The sequence below is a fragment of the Limulus polyphemus genome, unplaced genomic scaffold, assembly GCF_000517525.1.
Source record: "Limulus polyphemus unplaced genomic scaffold, Limulus_polyphemus-2.1.2 Scaffold337, whole genome shotgun sequence".
In the NCBI taxonomy this organism is placed as follows: domain Eukaryota; kingdom Metazoa; phylum Arthropoda; class Merostomata; order Xiphosura; family Limulidae; genus Limulus; species Limulus polyphemus.
Window position 1 is genome coordinate 292558 of NW_013665947.1, and position 23671 is coordinate 316228.

A 23671-nucleotide genomic window follows, 5' to 3' on the forward strand; every position below is an offset into this window, starting at 1 on the left:
GGACCTAATGAACATCCATGCCAAATTTGGTGAAGATCCATCAATAGGGGGCGAAGTGGTAGTAAAAAACGCAAAAACGCCCATTAAAACTGCAAAACGAAAAATTCAAAACTGCAAATTTGTATGTACCCTCCTCACATGGACCTAATGAACATCCATACCAGTTTGGGTGACCATCCATCAATAGGGGGCGAAGTGGTAGTAAAAAACGCAAAAACGCCCATTAAAACTGCAAAACGAAAAATGTAAAACTGCAAATTTGCTTGTATCTCTGCATGGACCCAACAAACCATCCATCAATAGGGGGCGAAGTGGTAGTAAAAAACGCAAAAACGCCCATTAAAACCGCAAAACGAAAAATTCAAAACTGCAAATTTGTATGTACCCTCCTCACATGGACCTAATGAACATCCATACCAGTTTGGGTGAAGATCCATCCACACCCTGTGAAGTAGTTACGTGGACATACAACAGACAGTATTATTATATTTATATAGATATATATATTTGACAAAAAAGTCCTGTAACCCGAGCGCATTCGAAAGGTGGATCTTTCTTCATCAGAGATTCCTGTTTTGACTTTAATTGATATATGTATATATATATGGAGCTATTGTGTAAACAATTTAATTGATATATGTATATATATATATATATGGAGCTATTGTGTAAACAATTCTTCGAATACTTTCAGCAGAATTTGCTTCGGTGTGACTATTATATGCCAAGTCCTGCTCATGGCATGCACCAATACTTTCTACAATTACACTTAACTTTCTAGAATATTTTACCACAAATTAATTGGTGCTTCCTGGTTTAATGTGGTAAGAATAGTGATATAAATGTTTCATAATTCAATATATTGTGGAATGTTGTAATGTAAGGCATAGTGCATAGGATTAACATCATAGAAATATTCTTTAAAACATTTAAAGACCAAACATGCATTTAGTAGAAAATATCTTTATAAGTACTTTCTACGCATTTGTGTTTCAGATTTCTCGTGTTTAGAAAATATACTTTGAATTCTAGCCAAAAGAAACAGCAAAAACAAAAAAGAAGATTTTTAGGGAAAAAAAGTAGTTAGGCAATCTGAAGGATATTTAGTCAGTTTTGAAATTTCTAAGAACTTAATAATTTATATTGTTTGCAACGATTGCGTTTATGGACTGATTAAAGAAGCCGTTATTGTTCAGAATGTACAAGGAGTTGGAAGTTTCAAGTTATACAGGGATGCCACATAATTAAGTTGTGTATAAACGTGTAGGTGATGGGAAGTACCATACAACACACAGTTTTGTCACTTGGGTATAAAACATATCCGGAACAAACACTGATGAAACAATAAGATAGGTGGCTCTAAAAGGTGTCCTTGAAACCGTATTTGCTTATCACGTGACGTCAGTACGAATTGCAGTTATCATTGCGAGTTTAATGTGAAAACTCATTTATTAACTCCCCGATTAGTGAGATTGGTACAAATACCTAGTGTCAATACTTCGGCAATGAGTAATATTTAACAACACGCGATACAAACCATTGAAAATGTGCTTTGTGCTGTTGTCCTCCAAACCCTACCTCGTCTGAAATAAGTTGTTGAAATAGACTTGGGTATTCTGACCAATATGGTATGACTTGCATTTATACTAATATGTTATTAAAATGAGATAAAACCCACTTATGATAAAAATAAAATCCGACACGATGAAATAAAAACACACCTATTATAGATATGAAAATTAAATAGGATAAAAATATCTATGATCGTTTTTACATAAATGTTTCCCTCCTCGTAATTTTTTTATATTCACATACCAATTGACATAGCTATATGTAAGTTGTATGGTTTCCTCACCATGTATGTGTTTATACAGAAACTGCCCCCCAGTGGCACAGCGGTATGTCTGCGGACTTACAACGCTAGAAACTGGGTTTCGATACCCGTGATGGGCAGAGCACAGATAGCCCTTTGTGTAGCTTTGTGCATAAATTCAAAACAAAACAAACACACAAACAATACAGAAACTAATTTTGTGAAGGCCACTATGCTGTCGAAATATGAAAAACAAAAAAGATTATGCTTACATAAATCACAACGTGCTTATTTATTTTTCATCTCGTTTTAACTAGTGGAAAGAATGAAAATGATTTAAATAAGCCAGGGAGTTGTTTATAACGCCCTAACTTTCTTCCCATCAGTAATGTAATCACATATTCCCTTGGTTTTACTTTAGCTGTTAAATTATCAACGTTCCGTTGAATAGCTCATACAAGCTCTTATCTATACGATAGCGTTTAAACAAGAAGTGATAATGGTAACTTTCACTCTTTATTTTGTGGAGCTTACACGAACTTAATAACTTTTGTTACTAAATGATTGATTACAATTCAGTGTACGTTTTATGTAAGTTTTATTTGGCACGCTTTACTAGGATACTTTGGTTTGTGCAATATATGTGTAGATTTTTATAACATCGTGGATGTTTAATCGTGGCATGGTTAATTTTGATTCGTTTTGTGTGTGTTCTTATCTTTAAAATCAAAAATCAAGACCAGAATAGAAACAGATAAGTTTGAAACGATATAAATGTTTTTAAAATGAATCCTGATTTTGATGAGACTAATATGCAGTAATTCCTGCAGCACATTAAAAACAAGTTTTATAACTTGTGATTACAGGTTCAGGAAATATATATCCAATATTAAAATGTTTAAGATTGTGACTATTGCTCCCTGATCATATAGCTATACCACACATACGAGCTTTGCACATCTCACTAAAAAAAACAAGATTACAGTAGTTTGTTCCTTGGTTACAGAATTTGTGTGCAAACCTATTGAAAGACTAGCCGACCTTAATTATTAAATGATAGACTAGACGAAAAGCAGTTCATCAAACTCACCCATCGCCAACTCTTGGGCTGTTCTTGTCTGACCAGATAGTAGAATTTGACTGGCACTATAAAACTCGAATGCCCCCCCCCCCCCACCAAATTGTGGAGCGCGTTTCGAGCATGTTAACCACCAGGCTACAACCAGCCTACCTACAACAGTAGCGAGTATGCCGTTCTTTCATACAAAAAATAAATAATGTGATACATACCTGAATATATATGTGACTTATCTCAGTCGACTGGGCCTTATACTGCTTTATTCTTTACTCTTAAGGCTATTTTACATGCTTAACCGAGAGGCTAATGTACAAAGGAATGCATATAGTTCCTTTCATCGCAAAGCTACACAATAGGCGGCTACCTGCGCTGTTCCCCCACGGTGTGCGTGTGGGTGTGTTTTTCAAAGCAAAGCCACAACGGGGCATCTACTGCGTCCACCGAGAGGAATCGAACCTCTGATTTTAGCATTGTACATCCGTAGACTTATTGCTGTCACACCGGGGGACTCAAACATTATGAACCCTGAAGTTTTCCAGTAAACCATCGAAAGATAAGTATATTTAAAGAAAAATAGAGTATCTATCTTTTTTCTTTTAAATTTTTGGCATACTACATATCAATCTGGTCTAATAGCAGTCGACTGCTATTAATTGTAAGTTTAATCTTTTGTACGATAGAAATGTAAATAATTTTGGAAATATGAATCACAGTATTTTATCTCTTACGAATTATTGTACTCCAAGATATATAACGTACGAGCTCAATCGTATTTAACTTTATCACATAGAACAAAAGTTTGTCACAAGTATATATATATATATATACCTGAGTTCTATAACAATAATAGGAATATACGTTAGAGTTAGTGATTTATTATCACTTATTAACATAAGGAAAAAGTATTTTATCACCATTAATCTTGTTGATAAAAGGTGTAGTTTCTTGAACTTTAAATATGTACACTTTAATGTGGTGGAAGAACACAAAACTGTGCAAGGTTTACATACATGGGTTACATAAATGATAAGCATGGATAGAGTGACAGTGTGCCCTAGCTATAAATACAAGATGTCTTAAATGTTTTAGTTTCACTGAATGGTAACAAATTAATTGCAGGATAAGTAAGCTAACACAATCTTTACTATCCTTGTACAACATACACTTTCTGTTGTAAATGTAGATGGAGCACACTGTTTTGAAATATTAATATCGCTCATTTGATACTACTTGAGCAGACTTAATTTGTTAGTATTAATGCTTTTCCTAATATATCCTGTTCTCAGCCTTGGCAATATGTATCATATTATATGTACTATATAAAGTACGATAGTCATCATCATTGCTCGATATCTGAAGCATACGACTCATCCATAAGTATGTCGAAATAGCTGATTCTCACACTTTTTGCTGACACAGCTTATATACTAATCTTATTGAGGCTATAGCCTATGACATCCAGCGTGGATTGAAGTGTGGATGAAATATCCATCCATTCAATGGTCAGAATAAAAGATTATCCATAACTACCCGGCTAAGTTAATTGTGGTTATGATTTTGGGCAGCGCCGTCGATTGACAGCATGGTAGTTCACACGTTGCACACTCTTTTGCAACATATTCTTTCACGTTGAAAGTCTGCTAGAATCTTTGTCTTGGATCCTAACGTTATTACTGGGCAGTAAAATATAGGTTGCTTTTTCAAAGGCAGAAATAGTTACCTGTTTGTTGCAAATATAATACCAATCCATTCCTTGCTTAAAAAACGAATGAATTTAAATTTAAACGTTTTAGAACAGATAGCCCATTGTGTATATTGTGCTTAACAAAGTATATTGACAGTGGCCCAATAACATAGTTTCCATTGAAAAGTCTTCATCATAAGGGTTTTATGTTCAAAGCACACCTCTCAATATTACTGTTTTACATAATCACGCTAGTGTAAGAAGATGACATTTCCCAGTGCCCGTTTCATCATTCCAATCACACAAAAATCCACAGGTGCTAGATCCGGTAATTTGACCAGTATTTCTTCATATAGCATGGATACTCGTTTAATTTTCTATCTGTTTGAGGTATGTCATTGCTGAAAATATATGTTGTGGAAGCAGCTTGTGTACACGTGATTTCTGTCACTTTCCATATGGATGGTTTTTGCCATTGACATTTGTGTTGATGGAGTTTCACCTGTTTTAAGACTCCACACTAGGGTACAACTTGCTGGAGGTCCCCGTTTGGAAGGAATTGGTTCCCCAAGTTGATCCATACTCTTTTGTTTTTCAGTACCATTAAGCACAAGTGATAAACTCGTATTGGAAACTCTCCATCCACAATCTGAACACATGCTTATGACCTGTATGAATATTATGCACCGAAAATGGCTGTTACATACCTTTTCCAAATGTTATCTGTTTTCGATACCATCAGACTGCCTATGAAAGCCAAACACTGTCAAACTGTAGTTTGATACATTGTGTTCTACTACAACTTTATATGGCTGTGACTATTGCATGATTTGCTGTTTTACATATTCAAAATAATTTTAACATACCATACCCAGCTCTCTATAAAAAGTTTTTTCTTAAAGGGTAAGTTCATATAACTACCTTTACATGCATTTAGAATATTGTTTCTAATTAATTGCATTATATGAAATATGTTATTTAGATATTACAGATATAGGTTTACCTTTCATTTTTATTATTAATTGTTGTCTGTAAAGATGGAAATATTATAATTACAACTTGTACTTTTTCTACTCGTAGATAATTAACTGTAGAAGCCATATATTAGAGTATTATATTAAATATTTTTCTTAAGTCACCAGTTTTCATCATTAAAGTTATATATATTTGAAATGCATTTTTGTATCCCGTGTGGATGCAGGTATACCATTCGCTTTCTACCTTCTTATTTCATATATATTGTTTCGAGCATTTTGGTTTACAATAGGTATGTGTAGCTTGTGCATAATACATGGTTGAGAAAGTCGTTAAGTATTTATAGAAGTAATGTGCAGTGCGTAATACATGGTGAGGTGTCATTAAGTTACTTCAATTTCAAGCTACCTTTGTGCTTTATCATTACCTTTATTTAGGGATTACACATAATCTATCTAAGGCCAGTGTAGATTTAAAGCTGCACTATATGCACGAAGGTCAATAGCAGTGTTCTCCAATTGGTGGTCAGATGATAAATCGAGGTTACAACCTCTCTTATGTTTCAATGGAACTTAATAGTAATGTGGGTAGCGCTAGTAATTCTAGACATGTCTCCTGTTATCAGGTCATACTAAATAGCTTGAAATGTAGAAACTATGGATCTTGAGCTAATTAGCCAGCTTTGAAATAAGTATTGAGGGAGTATAACCAACTTGATTACTTCACAACTCTGGTAAAGTGACTGCCCATCGTCTGTAAAGTGAAGTACACAGGCTGTTGATTTTTATTATGCTAAATAAATAATGTTTTCATTGTGCATCACACTTTATGTGCTATCCATTTATTTATTAGCATAGATTCAGTTAGCTATAGCAGAATTCAGTATTACTTTCCTGTATATCTCGCTGAATCTTCCATTATATATCAGACCTATATAATTTACTGTTTTGAGAAATTGGTTTAACTGAAAGTATCACAGAGTAGGTAGGAAAGAGAAAATGTTGGTGCCATTACCACAGAATAGTATTATAACAGTTTCTATTTTTTGTTAAAATGTGTATTGATTTTACTTGAACTCTTGTGTATCGAGTTTAAAGAAGTGCTTTTTATTTAAGGAATGGCAGTTTCAGCAAGTAGAAGTACTCGTGACTAAGATTAAGAGTTAGTTCAAGAAATACGTTAGTATAAGATAGTTGCCTGGTCTAGGAGAATTTCTTTATTGATGTTAGACATCTGATGATTTTGCAAAGGTCCATATCTTCAATCTCTCTGTGGCTGCAAGCTCAGGGAGATCAGTCAACATTGAGATCATCCAAGCGGCAGATTGGACGTTACCCCTGATAATCTATCTCATTGTAAAGGAATCACAGATGAAGTTTAATGGCATCTGATGAGCCTGAGACCATATGAGGTACTATGTACAGAACTCTAGGACATCACCAAATAAAGTAGCACAACCACATATTCTGGTTAAGGCCACTCAAGACTGCCTGAGAAGGACTGAAAGTGCATCAGTTAGAGATGTTTCTTCAGCAGGTGAGATAGTGAACTATAACTAGAGAAAACCATGAACCGGGAAGAAGTCGAGAGCTTTTCAAAGATGAGAGGTATCTTACCAAGGTGATCATGAACCACAATGAAACCAGGGGTTCTGCAGAGCTGATGATTGAGGTGTTCAGAGCAACTCATTTCTTTGCTGCACTGAATCAGGTATTGAATACTCGTCCTAAACTCTGAGTATGCATAATGAATATGTGCAACATTAGCAGTTTCCTAACCAGGTATTGGGGGAAACCCGCAAATAAGAAGCTTTAACCACAAAACAGGTTCCTATGAATGAAGCAAAGCAGATTTTACTAGATATTCAGAGGTATGGTGGAAAAAGACCTAGACCTATTCCTAAAGTATTCCAGGCAGTTAACTTCTTGGAACGATTAGTTTCAGAAGCAGACAGTTCAATGTCTGATCCTTAGCTTGATTGGTCCAGCCCTGGACTTCATCAAACACTCGAGTGAGACACAACTGGAAGACTTAGATATAGTAGTGACTGAATTGTAGCAATTTGACCCAGTGGAAAATGAAGTAATCCTTTGGGTTAAGTGTAAGTCTTTAAAGAGAGGCATCACTGAGAGTATGATATTTATGCAGAAAATCTTTACTTTCTCTACAGTAAAGCATACCCTGCATTTGCTTCTGCAGATTGCAAAGAATAAGTTTTCATCATGACCAGGTACAAAGTGGTTACTTTGAACTATTTGCAAGAGAAGGGAAGAAGCATGCAGTGTCTATACTTTGAATAGACCATCTTACTCAAATACCTCCAATATACCAAGCTTGAATCATGCTAAGAGGTAACAAGCCACCTACACATCCCAGTGCTGTGACGTTACCACACTGGTTTTCAGTGAATAGGCATGGCTATCCTGTTCTTCCCATGGTTTTCATGCTACAGCCTATGTCAACGACGCCTTCGTTTGGATGTAGTTCTGAATGGAAGAAACAGTGCAGATACTTTGAGTGTGGTAAATTTGGTTGCATTCAAGTGAACTGCCTCTACTATGCTTAGAAGCAGGTTAGGCAATGCTATCAATTTCAACAAATGTTTCAGAAGGGGTACTCATACTAAACGAAGCAGCACAGTGGACAAAGCTATCAGTTTTGATCAATTGATCAATAGGTTTAAGAGAACCAACAGCAAATGGTAAATGCTGCAGGTACGGTTCCAGAAACCAATAGGACCTACGTCGAGATTAGCTACTAACTGGGAGGAGAGTTACAAATAGCTTGCACCAAAAGCCTTGGTGGTCAACCAAGTTCTCTCTGGGCTGGGGGAAGCTTAATGTGTACCTGTGAGATTACATCTGTGTTAGATCGTATGTCTGGGTGGCCAATATAGTGGTAGATCTCACAGTATATCAGACCCTTCAAGACCATTTCTCTAAACAGTGGATACCAACTTCATTCTGGTGAATGGAAATGCAGCACACATGAGTGGAGAAACAGATCTCTGGTTGTGTCTAACTAATGTTCTGTAGAAATTATCAATCACATTTCCCCGTGCAACCAGTGAAACGAGGTTACACAGGAAAGGTATTTGATGCTGATCAGATCAAGCCCAGGAACATTGGAGTGCATGTGTGTATGTAGTACAGGGAATAACAGTACCTCTGCATACATAGCAGCCCTAACTGTGGCCGTTTTCCCATATCTGTGTTCTGCATTTGCTACTATACACCTGTACCAACTGGTAAAGCTGTAGGTGGTAGGGTTCTCCCACTTCCTATACGTTTATACTGAAACTTATTTCGTACAACTCTGTATTAAACTTAGCAACAGTAAATCGTTTAAAAAAGTATATGAAAAAATGAAGAAAAGTTGAACGAAACAGTGTTTTTTTTGTACCTAGACGGACAATAATGAATCCACGATTATAACAAACAAACCTTGTAAGTATAAAAAATTGTTCTATAGTTTTGCCTAGCTTAAAACATAACTTGTTATTACGTGTCGAAAAGTAGAACTCCATTTCCAAGTAAAACTTCGTGATTTGAAAAAAAAGAGAATATACAACTCAAGTAGACTGGCAAAAGTAGTAAATATTTTAAGTGAATGTGAGATTTTTCACACAAACTCAAATACCAGAAACTATTTGCGAAAAGAAACAAGTTGTTTGTGGAAAAAACAACAACAAGCTTTTCCTTTAAGTTTCCTATCAGATTCAAAGAAAACATACAAGATGCTTCTTTGCAAAGTTTACCCGTTGCCTTGTCTTACGACAGTAAAAAAGAGCAAACTATTTTACTTTCACACTAGGATTTATTACAAAATCATTTATTTTTAAAAGAGGCAAAGCAACGTTACTCTCTGAATTTGAGAACCTCTGAGCACTTATATTTGACTTCTTCGTGTTTGTGTCATGCAGTATTTTAGTCATGAGAGGTATGACTGGGTACGTACTGATACTACCAGGCTTAGTATAACTGTCTGTTATTTTATAAGGTTTGAACTAAGTGGGAAACGTTTGATTGGTTGGATGGCAAGTCAGTTATCAACATATGATAAAGGGTTGGCATTTTTCTAGTTTTTGTCTTTTAAAACTTTGTTTTTTGACGGTTTCTATAATTATTTCTAATATTGTATATATATATATATATATATCCTGCTTCTGGCACTCTTTCACATGTTAAATATAATATATGCAAGCAAAACGTAACTTAAAAGTATTAACTAACATATACCTTCTATTGTTCCGACTTTATCAAAGATAAAAGATCCAATAAGCCTACTAAGAATCATAGCTGTTCTTAATATCACAGTCTAGAACCATAGGTGACTTGCAGCTTTTCTTAATTTCGGATATAAAGGTGATTATGACGCTGTCAAAGCACGATAAGTTAGAGTTAATCCTTCTATTAATCCAAACTTGTTTCGAATTACAAAGACAACATATGGTTCCAGGTATTTCGGACACCCTGGAGATCGTCGTATCGATTAAAGTGTACTTCTTTAAGAATTGGTTTGTTGTATAGCGGTCCTCTTTTAATTTTTACCAAAACATTCAAATTGCTATAGCCACAAAATGTGTGTATATATATAGCAATACAAACAACCAATTCCTTCTAAACTATAGGCCTCTACAAAACGTATGACGCACTTGAAACTAAAATAACGACGTAACTTTGTATTTGGTGACAAAACCCCACAAGAACATCCACAGCGACTGCGTTTTCCACACGAAGGTAATTTAAGACGCTTGCATTTACAGGTTAGCTTCCACACACACACACACACACACACACATATTTCTATATAAACAACCGATTATATCTAAACTATAGGCCTCTGCAAAACGTATGACGCATTTGAAACTAAAATCTACATATTTTCTCTATCATTACCGGTTTTTTGAATATTCCATATGAGCATCTAATGATATATATATATTCGTCTCATATTTATGAATTCGATGGAGATATCTTTAATGACTGTATCTGGATAATCAAGTTTCTCATTTGCACAAGTATGATTGTCCTAGCATTAATACATTCTTAGTAATAAGGCTCAACTTAATTTATTTTGTAACTTCGTTATAGCTGTCTACTATAATACTTATATTACTTGCCCGGAGAAATTGATTAAGGTAGGATTTATTTTTGTTTTTGTTTTTCATTGAAGCAGCTCTAATTTAAATGAAACTTGGAGTGCCTCAGTACACTCGTGTGATCAGCCCTACAACTATGACGGCTAATATGCTCTCCAGTGACTCGGCGGTAAGTCTGCGTACTTACAACGCTAAAAGTCGGGTTTCGATACCTGTGGTGGACACAGTACCGGTTAGTGATTAACAACATATAACTAAAATCAGCCCTGCAAATGAATATGACAGACAGAGAACAAAAATCTATTTGCAGGACACTTATTTTCAGATAGTCTGGCATAAGGTGTAAAAAAGTTTTGAAAATATCTCATCGTAAAAGAGTGGAACTCATACGCCTAAGACTGAGATAAATATTTTGGGTGCCTTTAAATGCCGCATAACTACAATTAATACCTTCAGATATATAACACATCATTCACGAGTCAAGGTAACGTTCTTTAGTATGGCATGAAACGTGTCAATGCGGAAAAGTCCAAAGAGGCGTTCTTAGGGTTTAAATAATTAAGAGAAATAAATATGTGTATTTGTTTTTGATTTTCAAAAACAAATGAAGAAACTACAAGCGATTGAATGCACAGTAACAGACTGTACAAAACCTGGTAGTAAACAAAGATAAATGACTTAATCAATAGTATTGAGTGATGCTTTGTACTCTCATATTGTTTTGCATTTTATGTTTACTCTTCAACTGAGAAACGAACGACTTAACCTTCGCATCAGTTGGATAAGTGGAAATTTCCTTGTTGTCCATAAGAATGATGTTGAATTTTGCCAAAGCCGCTTTAGTTGTAATTGTGAAGTTGATTCAGCAACTATGTTTACCAAAGTGCTTTTAAAGGGATTCTGAACGCTCCTGAACTTCAGTTGTACCATCATCAACATCATCCAGATATTGATTAGCATAACTACAATCCTGAAATTCAATTTCATTCTCATCAAAATCATTACTTCTTTTTACTTCTCTTGTTCGTAGCACAATCGGTGTTTCACTTGCAATTCGTTTCTTACCTCACGTTTACGATGTAAATTTGTATTTAGTAACAAATCATCACAAGAACATCCACAGCGACTGTATTTTACTCACGAACTTCATTTTGGACGCTTGTATTTACAAGTTAACTTCCCCATAAGTAACATTTTATATCGAGACTTTAGTGCCTTTAACAGGACTATGTAGTCTGTCACCGGTCTACATAGTGTGCCAAACGTATCCTTTGTGACCAATACAAGTTTTCATAACAGTACCACAAATGCTGCAATGGGGTAGTTTTTTCGTCACAAAAAACAACAACAAACAAACAAAAACAAAACACCGTCTCCCTGGCTCGTGATGTGCATGTTAATATATGTAATTCAGTCGTGCAAGTAGTGTCACTTCGTTCGAGTGTTGTGTTTATCTTTCACACACCTAAATCTAGATACTTAATCAAACACGATAGGTAAAACAAACCAGAATGTAACTGGAGCCACACAGAAATCAGAAGCTTATATTTTCTTTTGTTTTTGAGAACAATCAAATAATATTCTGAAAATCGGAAATCAACATAAGGAATATGTATTTTACCAAAGCAAAATTTTCTGTTAAGTAGTATCATATATTTTGATACCTAACGTGACGGCAATGCTACTCAACTTCTTGTTGTGTCTCTAAAATGTAGTTAATTAGCAGTCTTTGTGAGAAAGTTACCATTGGATGTATGCCTGTCACAAAATTTTATGAGTTTTAAAGAAAAGTGAATTGTATCGCGTTATTCTCAATTTAAATTAACAGAAATAATAAAAGTTTGAAAACAAATTTTAACATAACACAGTAGCTGGAAGAAGTAAAACACTTGTGATTGGATTCCATGACAACGTAATGAATTTTATTCTTGAACGACAGACAGCAACTGACATGATTAACTTACACCACAGGCTGTAACTTAAAGAAGACAGACAGGGTGTTCCGCTAAGAGTCTTTAGATGTTTTATTCATATTGTACCTGAATACATTAATCTTATTCTATATACTTGATACAGTAGAATGTTCAACTAGCTCCAACCAAATAACAAGCAGTATTACAATATATGCCATAGCTCAAAATGACTATTTCCATTAATATCATGAAGATGTTTCAATATTATAACGGATAATACTTATACTGATGAAAAATGGAAAAGTATTTCACGGCGTTTAAAAAAATCGTGAAAATTAACAATTATTATTATATTACCTTATTACCATTTACTGGTTTCAGATGGTATGTGGCTATTTTGTTTCCACCCATTTTTATTTTTCTCTGCTATTAGATATCTAATCTCAAAAAATAAGTGCCATAAGATAATATTAAAACAATAATGATTAATCTAGATAATCGAACTATAATCACCTTACGGATAATCTACGTTACCTAAACTTGAAATTGAGAAGTACTTCTTATTCCAAAATAAAGTATATAAAGTAAGTCAGGTAATCGATTATTCCAGCCATTATTTAATGGAAGTTTACACTTGACGTGTAACAATAACAGTTTTTATATAAAGTAAGCCAAGTGTAAACTTCCATTAAATAATGGCTGGAATAATCGATTACCTGACGTGTAGCAATAATCGTTTTTATATAAAGTAAGCCAAGTGTAAACTTCCATTAAATAATGGCTGGAATAATCGATTACCTGACGTGTAACAATAACCGTTGTTATATAAAGTAAGCCAAGTGTAAACTTCCATTAAATAATGGCTGGAATAATCGATTACCTGACGTGTAACAATAACCGTTTTTATATAAAGTAAGCCAAGTGTAAACTTCCATTAAATAGTGGCTGGAACATTCGATTACCAGAAGACTAGCGATATTACCACTACAACTATAGATATGGCGTTGAAAAATAAAAAGATACTGTGTGTTTGTGTTTTTCTTATAGCAAAACCACAGTGGGCTATATGCTATGTCCACAGAGGGGAATCGAACCCCCTGATTGTAGCATTATAAATCCTAAATCTTACCGCTGTTCTACCGGTGGACGAAAAAAAGATACACTATTTAAAAGGATAGTGACTTGTTTGTGTGCAATATTTGTAAGCGGATACTTACTCTGTTGGTAAAGTCAACTGGACTCTCTCTCGTAATGCAATCAGTTTGTTTTTCTCTAGTGGTGGTGGCAACCAATCTTTTTCTTGTCGAATTGGCAACTTGTTCATTCCTGGAAAAAGTGATGGAGGTAAAAAAATGTGTTGGGCTGTTTAACAAGAAATATTCCTCAAATTTTTTACGTGCCCCTAATAAGTCTCATCATGTTAAGAAAAAAAGAGGGGCTCTACAAGTATCATTATTTGATATAATTCTCTTTCCCATTGGTTAACTACACATTCACGGAAAGATGGAGCATGGTTTAATAGAGCATTCTGTCTAATTCTGAATTCCAAGAGTATATCATATGCATTTACAAAGTTGTCTTGCTACTCTGTATCTAGGCGTTGTAGAAGAAAATGCCAAGGAGTAGGCACATGTTGCTACAGTTTAGGCTATGCTCCTGTTTTCAAATGCGCTGACTGACTGTCTTGGCTGCTAAATATTCCCCCTTATTAGTGAGATCAAATTAGATTTTCTCTTTATTTCAACTAGTTTTATTCTTTTGACTGGACTGTCATTTGCTCCAGTAGTTTTTTGTATATTGAATAATGTATGATAAAACCAGGAGCTCTTCGAATGAACATGCAAATTCTCTTCCTATCTGTATAAAAAAAAGGACCTAGAATGAGATCTTGATCTTAATTTACACATCAGATTGGCATTCGAGTTACCTATAGTCTGTTTATGGAATCATTGATACTGTGAATTATGTTAGTTTTCTTTGCACACGTCACAATTAAAATTGAAGTGATAAATCGGCTTAGTTGAGAAGTTTGAAATAATGTACTGGACAATGCCAGTTTCATATTTCTTTATAGCCCGTGTATTCCCTTAATTCACGGTGTCAAAGTAAGAATTGAAGTAAACCACAAAGAACAAAATTCATTGCATGCACTCATGATAGTCACTGGGTCATTATACTTTCTCTGTGGGGTTGAATAAACTTTAATGGTATTTTGCTAACAGTAATTAGGTTCTAGATTTTGTCAAACATCGCAGAGTAGCTAGGATACGCTACGTGACCTCTAAGGGCAAAATAAGTTCCAAATAGACTTATGCTACTATACATGAAACACAACTTATAAGAGCACACCAGTTACTTATTGTTTATAGTTTACACTCAAAGCAACAAAGAGGCCTTGCTTTTTATTGTTTGCATCTGATAATTTTTAGAACTGACTATTGGCTACCTCATAACATTTTATACCTTCTTTCTAAGGAAATCAGTAAGTTTCCATATAGTCTAATGTTACATTAAAAACATATTAATGTATAGAAAACACAAATTAAACTATATATAAAAAATAGAAACAGACACATACAGTCATGTAAACAGAATAGCAGGAAATGTATGAGGTGAATGAGCTTCTCGTTGTACAATAAGTAGATGAATAAAAGACGAAATGCTCCTTACAAAGTATTTTCACTCATTAGATATCAATTAATAATGCTAGAAATGCTTTCGCATTGAAGTTCAAAGTCTTGCTGACAAAACATGTTAAACTTTCTTTTAATATGCCTTTACTTCTCTCCTTTCTTTCTTTTTCTATTTCACATCATTACTGAAAAGGATCAAAAGTGAGCACGTTCATCTCTTTCCTGCTGTATTCTTTAAAGCCAAGTGAGTTGAGGGTGGTTTAAATTGCGTCCTGTCCCACAGTATCTTTGATATGTCTCGATTCCTCCCGTTATATTAAGTGGATGAGTGCACAGCAGTGATTTCTTTGCGTTTCTAGTTTCTACGTTTCCCATAATTGCTCTCTGAAAAACCATAAAGATACCAAATGGGCACTTTTCACTAACGTTGTCATTAGCTCTGAAACAGTCTTGGCATTTAAATTGCTAGTTTTCTTTATTTTACGTTGTTTTCAAAATGTGTACTTTGTTTTTGTGCTTTTAACTCCTTAGGAACTTACTGGCTTACTTTTTGATAAGTTTTTCAAATTTTTTTGAAGTTTAACAAACATTTCTAAGTTGACGAAATAAATATATAAAATGCTTAATTTTAAACATTTTGTGTTTAATAACTTTAAAATTTAGTCAAATATTAATCTAAGGTCAAGAATATTTAAGTGTTTTTGCATGGATACAATATACTCTATTACATGTGTTTGAAAGTACTAATAATTTTTAGGTTTTCAACGACGACTTATTTTGACAGATGATCCTATTCTGACCCAATTTTAATCACACAAAGTTATTTTTTGTAATTATGTCATAGCGTTAGAATTTCAAATTGTAATTTTCTTTCATAGTTAAATGAAATAAGAACTCTAAAAAATAATGAAATTTGTTTATTGGCTAAAACAGACATTTTCGATAGTCAAGGATAAATTGGCTATCATTCGTATAAATCAATTGATATCGATAATGGGGTGAAATAACTTTAACGTGAAACTAGGAGGCATAAGTCCCAGGCTTAGAATAACAAATCTCAGTTGATGAAAGTTTAAAAGTGTCTCATAAAACATTTAAAGTACAATGTAATAGTTCCTGCAGTACATTTCCTGTGGTCTTCGTGATAAGTTTTTATTTTCATATTACGTTCCGAAAATTCTGTTTCCATTCTGTCTTCTAGCGGGTTTAAGAAAATATAAAGACGAAGAAATTGGTATGAATATACAGTACCATTGACAACTGGTGAATCTTCTGTTGAAAGGATGTCAACAAATAAAGAAATTGAATTTGTGTCGGAGCAGTTCTAAAATATGATGATGAAATTGAATTTTGTTTTTGTTTTCACTACTGTTTACAAATTCTTACAATATTTGTTTGTAATTAAGCACAAAGCTATACAATGGGCTATTTGTACTCTGCCCACCATAGGTGTCGAAACCCTATTTTTAGCATTATAAGATTCCAAGTTACAAAAAACTTTAATATAACCTGCCGTAACCCAAAATTGTTGACAGAGTTTTCCATAAAATAAACGACAAACATCTACAAATGAAGTACTCTGAATTAACACCATTAAAAGAATCTCAAAATAAGTTCATTAGTATGCCATTTTTTTCATATGATTTCGGAAAAGGTTTGCTAAAGAATTCAGATTAAAGGGTTATAAGGTAGCGTTCATTCCACAACACAAAACTGTCAACCATTTACAAACACTCAAAGACCCTAAAAGGATTGAAGATAAAGATAGAATTTATCAAATCAGTTGTAGTTGCAGTAAAATGCACATAGAACAAACAAGAAAGAAATTAAAAACAATACTTATAGAACAAAACATGATAACATAATGTCCTCTATTGTAGCTGGACATTTCTGGAACTGTGATGGTAATTATGACTGGAAAATGTATAAGTCTTAAGAACTGCACAAACAAACATAAAAAAGGAACTTAAGAGAGAGTATTTACACAAATAAAACCAAATCTGGGCGTATAAATAGAAACAACGGGCCAGTCAACATGTCCTATTGGAATATTTGTTTATCTTAAATAATCCCTCATTTACGATTTACTTTCCTCCTCTTATTTCCATACCTTTTTTCTTTAAAAAAATGAACTTACTTTAGGTACAGTGTCTACAGTGTTAGCGTATATAACCGTCAATTTAATAAAGATTCTACCTTCCAGTATGCCAAAAAACATACATTGTTTTTTTGCGTTTTTTTTTTTTTTGCTCTTAATTAATATCACAATGTGCTTCAAAAGAAATTAAGAAACGTCAACGTAAATCAAATCAGTCAGAATGCTGGCAACTACAACCTGTCTTACATTTCTTAAGCCATACATGCTGTTTTACTGACTTTTTTAAATCTTATAGTTTTTTATTTTTGAAAGGAGGCACTTTACTATTTTACAAAAAAATGTCCCTAGTGCACCCTTGATTCCGCCGCCTATAACAATGCACACGTTTTGTATATCTAATTATTAATGAACCATACTTAGTGATAGCCCTTATATTCGTAAAACTATGTTACCCAGAGGCTGTTTTCCTAATGATCCTAAAACTGTAACAAGCAGATTCTATCATTTTAGTGTATACCAGACACACACACACACAATAGTATTGGTTACATAACTATAACAAAGCATCTTCTCAGGAGCTCAATGTCTGTATTACTTGCAAAAGTTGATAAATCAGTAGACACTAATTAATGAAAAATTAGGTTATCGCCAGTTCCGGACAAAGTGCTGTTATACCTATAGAATAAAAACTTGTTCACAGATACGCACATATATAGAAGTCATGGTACTAACATGAATGTATGGAGAACAGTAGTGAATTAGAAATAGTTATCTAACACTTGGTTACATATTTTAATACTAGGTACTTATTATTCATTACTTATTAAGTTCTTTTTAATGATTATCTTTGATTTTCGTAAGATTAACTACCTTTTTGTTGTTGATAAACATTGAAATAATCTTGAGGATACTTCTGCTCGTTTAGATAATTTATTGTTAGAAAATCTTAAAAGATGCAATTGCTTGCTGTTCTCAAGGTATGTGTTTAAGAAGTGTAAGTCGCTGAAAGGGTACAAGGGCTTAGAACCAAACACAATGAAGAAAAAACAAACAAACACGGTATATATTTAAATTACGTAAATGATCAATAAACGACACCTTTTCCAGCTATGACTATACACTCTTGATTCTTATTTTATATATTTACTTGCGAGTTCTGATAGTAACGTATTAAATAAAGCTTTTAATACCCCTAGTCCCATTCGGAAATGAAAACACGCGCTCCGTGGGCTGGATACAGTCTCAACCAAGAGCTAAAACTTTTTTTAGGTAAGTGGGGTCGAGAACAGCAGGTTACTTGCAGTAGCAAAGATGTAAGAGGCGGCAGGAAGAGATGGGTCGCGAATCGCAAATCCTATTGTTAACAACTGCTGATTAGTGTTGTGTCGGCTAAATATTTTTATTTACTTCAATGATTTGTTAAGAAAAAGATGCCACAAGCATTTTGCTGCCCTAGGCCTAGTCAGCCTGAGCGGAAATACTTCACAGAGTCCAGATTATTCTTCCTAAATATTTATTCTGTCTTTTCATCTGTAGCTCATTACCTATCAAGATGGACCGAGAAATACCACAACACATATCAAGAGTTAGAAATCTAGCACGTGCTCATCTAGAATCACAATACACAATACGTGATCAATCGGACTCGCAGTATACCTCGTCTGAAAACGAAGAAGATGAACTCCACCTTAATACTTACAAAAGTATTGGCAGAATGAAACAGTACGAGGAAGCTTTTTTACAGTCAGAAGGTAAGTGTTAAATATAATATTTCATTATAAGGGTGCTTCCAAGCAATAGTGTTTTACTTTACATGAAAAAAAAACATTTTGTTGTCTAGGCATATTTGTAAACTACAACATTTAATTTTTAAATCGAAAACTTAGAGTCAGTATTCACGTTTAAGCTTTTATCAAAACACTGCAACTATTATGCTGTTTCAAAGGCTACCTATGTGGTAATTTAAAATTAGTTCTTAATGAAAATATATTATGCCAGCTAATATTCTTAAGATTTTATCAATACTTTTTCAAAACAACTTGAAACAGGAACCATAACCATGGAATAACCTTTATTGTAGAGATTGTTGAAAATAGTAGAAACGGTAAAAACACCATATATAAGTTACAATTTTAAGGCAAGTGGTTCAATCTATTCCCTTTTCAGAAGAGATATAAGATTACAGACATGTGTTATTAGGAATTTGTCTGAAAAGCAACCAATTTTCTAACGTAATTAAATTAAAAAAAAATAAATACCGCGTCTAGCAATTTACCGGTGATGAAAACTCTACGTGGTCAGGAAAAGTTCAACTGAAAGTACAACAAAATAAGTGGAGTTAGGATTGTCTTTACTTAACAGTTGGAAAAACACACACAAAAAAAAATTGTTCAGCGCATATCACATTTGTTACTCTTTTCATACACATATTTAATTTATTTTCGTAACTTTTCCGCTACAATACAGAATAATTAAGATTATTGAAACAGAATTGAAGTTGCTAATTATATTCGATATAGTTGTCATTATTGATATTAATTTTTATTAAAAAGAATCTAGCTTTACTGATTATTTCCGGTTCTTAATGGATCGACACGGTGCTTTACTCTTACGTGAGTTACTGCTGCTTATCGTGTTTAACAAAAGAATATCGTGAAACTACCATTTCATAAATGAATTTTGCATTTCTTCGTAACTGAAAATAATGTTACTCGATTCATTATCAAGAACAATTGAGAACTCCGAACATTTATGTAAGTTACAGACAAAACATGTTGAAATTATATTTTTAACTGGTATACTTTGAAGAAAAATTCAATAATATATTCTAAGAGAACTGCATTTTCTCTTTAAATATCTGTTTTATGTTTTTCATAACATATTTAAATCAATCAATTCTATCTATAATATTTATTTTAAGCAAGTTATGTTGAATAAGTCATTATTTTAAAGTTTCATTCATAACAGTTTTATACACAATATTAAGGTTTGGTTTACTCTTTGAAATACTCATTTTAAGAAAAACGTATTGGTGCAATATTAGGAACTGAAAAAAAAAGGTTTCATTCAGCTTGTTCATTAGCTTTACTTGCTTTCATCACATCTTACCAAGGAATATTTTGAAATTGGTTGTCAGCCATAAATACTATAAAATTTATTTTGATTCTTCCAAGATTTAGTGGGATTATTCTCCTTGTCACATTTCACAAAAAAGTATACTCTTACACTATACATTCTTTTTGTTCTTTCACGTTTGAAAATCAAAGATACTTCAAAATCATTTAACAAGTTAAGATTAATTTTCAATAGATTTCTCTATTTTATATAAATACATATTTCCCTTTAATTTTGTAAAATTTTCTTTCATCATAAATACAGAGTATTGTATAAGATATAACTGAGCATATATTCGTCCTTTATCTATTTAAAGCATATACAACATTATAGAAATAAACCAAAAACAAAACAAAAAACAAATGCTAAATTATGTCATTACATCAATATTTTTTTCTTGATAAAAATGTGGTACGTGTATTTTAACAAACTGTTCACCATTTAATTTTAGTCGATTCATTTTATACTAAATACATTTATTTTTCTTAGTTTTTAGCAAGACAATGCTTTAATTTTATTCAAAGAGATAACTTAAACTGAATTGTTCAAAATATTTTAGACTTTTAAGAACCAAATAATGTAAGAATCATGTTAAATTGAAGAATTGGTAAATAGTATTATGGTGAAATATCATTGAAACATGAATAGCTTCATGTTTCATTATTTTAGAAATGAGAACCAATTAGGTAATTGCATATTCTAGAATATTCTTGAAGTTTGCCATTAAGATTAAGTGGAATAGTATTAATAAATAGTATTAATACCAAGTTTTACCTAATAATCAAATATATCTTACACCTAAAACTAGGAACAAAGCACAACTGGAAATGTTTGAAATATTGAATATCATATACCTAACATCTTAAGTAAAAAAGAGTTTATCAAGAAGACAAACGCCAGAATTGCTAATTATAAATAAAACTATTGAGTTATGGTTAAAATGTTTAAAAAGTGTCTTTTTCTTTATTCATCGTTTAGAACCTAAACTTAATGAATGTACACCCTCGATTAGACTTTCACATTGTAGTTTATACTGCGAGATTATAATGAGTTATAATACTTATGTTTAAAATTGGAGTACAAGAAACTAGAGGATACATTACTTTTTTTTAAAATTATTTCAGAGTTATTTCATACAAATTCACGATAATGAAAAATGAAATTTGAAGAACAAATTGCGAAACATTTTAATAAAAATTAGGTATCGATACCCGAGATGGGCACAGCATAGATAGTTCATTGTGTAGCTTTCTGCTTAATAACAGACAAACAAAGAAATACCGTTTAAATAGTTTTGAAAAGAAACAACTTATTTATTATTCTACAATCATTTCCTAATGCTTTGACATATCACAAGCGCCTGAAGTATGTGAGCGTCAAAAACATATATGGGAAGTAAGGATTATTTAATTGTGTCAAGTAAACAATTATTTTTTTTTGCTCGGCATCTTACGGAATGCTGATAAACTGCCTTTTTGTATTAAATTTGCTAATTATCGGTCTCATTATAGACTGAAATTGAAATACGCTTCGTTCTATTATGAAAAAAAAACTTAATTAAGGTAATGGAAATTTGTTTCATCAGTTATTCGATGAAACATTTGTTTGTTATAAAAAGGAAATCCTTGGTGGCATAATACACGTTTCTCGATCTATGTGTTAGAGCATGTTAAAATTGCTTCTGGTGGTATAAGGATGAAAATAATGCATTAAAGTTATAAAGATAGCAAGTGTTTACAAAAAAAAACACGTCTTTTTGAGCTGTGTTTTACTTTCAAACAGTTATAAAGCCTAAATATTTTGTTAATGTTTCACACTGTTATTTCTTTATTTTCTAGAATTTCAGAGAAAATGAAAGAAAACATGTGATTGTAATTATACGAAAGTTAAATAGAGAAGGGAAAAAAAAGAGAAAAAAGACAATGGCTTTTTATGTCTTTTTTTTTCTCATAAGAAAAAAAAAATCTAGATAACTGGAAAAAGGAATTTATTCTTTATTATGTTACAAATAATTATCTAGAATCATGTGATGTTCGCAAGAATTTGTTGAAGAAAATACCCAGTATTTTTGTATGCTGCATATAATAATAAATAAGTGAGATTGAGACTTGATAATCTTCACAAAGGATTTAATATTCGATTCTTAAGCTGACCTTACAAATTAAGTTGAATTCTATCCTGTTTTGTTACATTATTAAGAAAATAAATGCGTGGAAAATAAATATGTGTAAAAGTCAACGAACTGCATTTTAGGAAAGAATTTGCCGTGAAAAGGTTTCATAACTGTTCTTTGGTTATTGTTCCAGGAAATACATTTTTCACCTCCGCTAAGAATTTATTTTCTTTCACGTACAAACTTATCTGCAAGCAATGGTATATTTTTTGTAGATTCACATCACTTACATTCGAGCCTAATTTTCATTAGAAGATCACATCTGTGATAATGAATGTATCAATATTTATAAGCGTTTTAGTATACTTTGGAAATTCTACTTACTTAAAATGTGTAGCCATAGGAAAACACACACAGAAACACATATACATACAGGTATATAATACATTATTCAGAGGTGGGAAATTGTCAGAAAGTACATAAATAAAGAATCATTTTGATTATTACCACACCGAGCAATCCATACACTAACGGTTGATTTTCTGAATTACATTAATTAACACCATGCTACAGATATCCTCGAATTCGATAAAAAAACATGCTATAAATTGCAGTAATATTGAGGCATAATGTAAGAAAGACACGTAAGTTCAAGAAGTCTTGATAGAAATAAATAAAAAACCCATAACCCGAGCGTTTTCGAAAAGTGGACCTTTCTTCTTCATGGGCAAACTGTTTGCTCCTGAAAAAGAAAGGTCCACCTTTCGAAAGCACTCGGGTTATAAGGTCATCATGATAGTACAGTTAACCAGACATTACCCGCTGGTTTTCCAAAAACTACTGAATGTCAGTATTGTCATGGAAATATTTAATCACCAAAAGGATTATTTCAGTGGATCATGCTAATCACAAAATCGTTACTAAAGATTAAAGAAAGCAAATGACATGCAAGTATGTTACACGCATATATATATATATATATATGTATAAAAGAATGAAAAACTCAAGTTTTTCAAATTTTACTCAAAATGATTAAACAGATTTCGTTAAATAAGTGAAACTATTCGGGTAAATGTGATAGAACTGAAGTTGCAACTATATATATATATATATATATAATATATATACGTTAAAGTATTTATTTTCTTA

General features: G+C 32.8%; 1 protein-coding gene across 1 annotated transcript in view; it reads left to right on the forward strand.

Annotated features, from left to right (window-relative positions):
- Positions 1–23671, forward strand: part of LOC106457488 (teneurin-m-like) — a 259591-nt gene that overhangs the window by 79957 nt on the left and 155963 nt on the right. Inside the window, exon 2 of the mRNA XM_022383443.1 lies at positions 18832–19046. Coding sequence (XP_022239151.1) covers positions 18848–19046 — 199 coding nt within the window. The 5' untranslated portion in view covers positions 18832–18847. The remainder of the gene's footprint in view (positions 1–18831; positions 19047–23671) is intronic.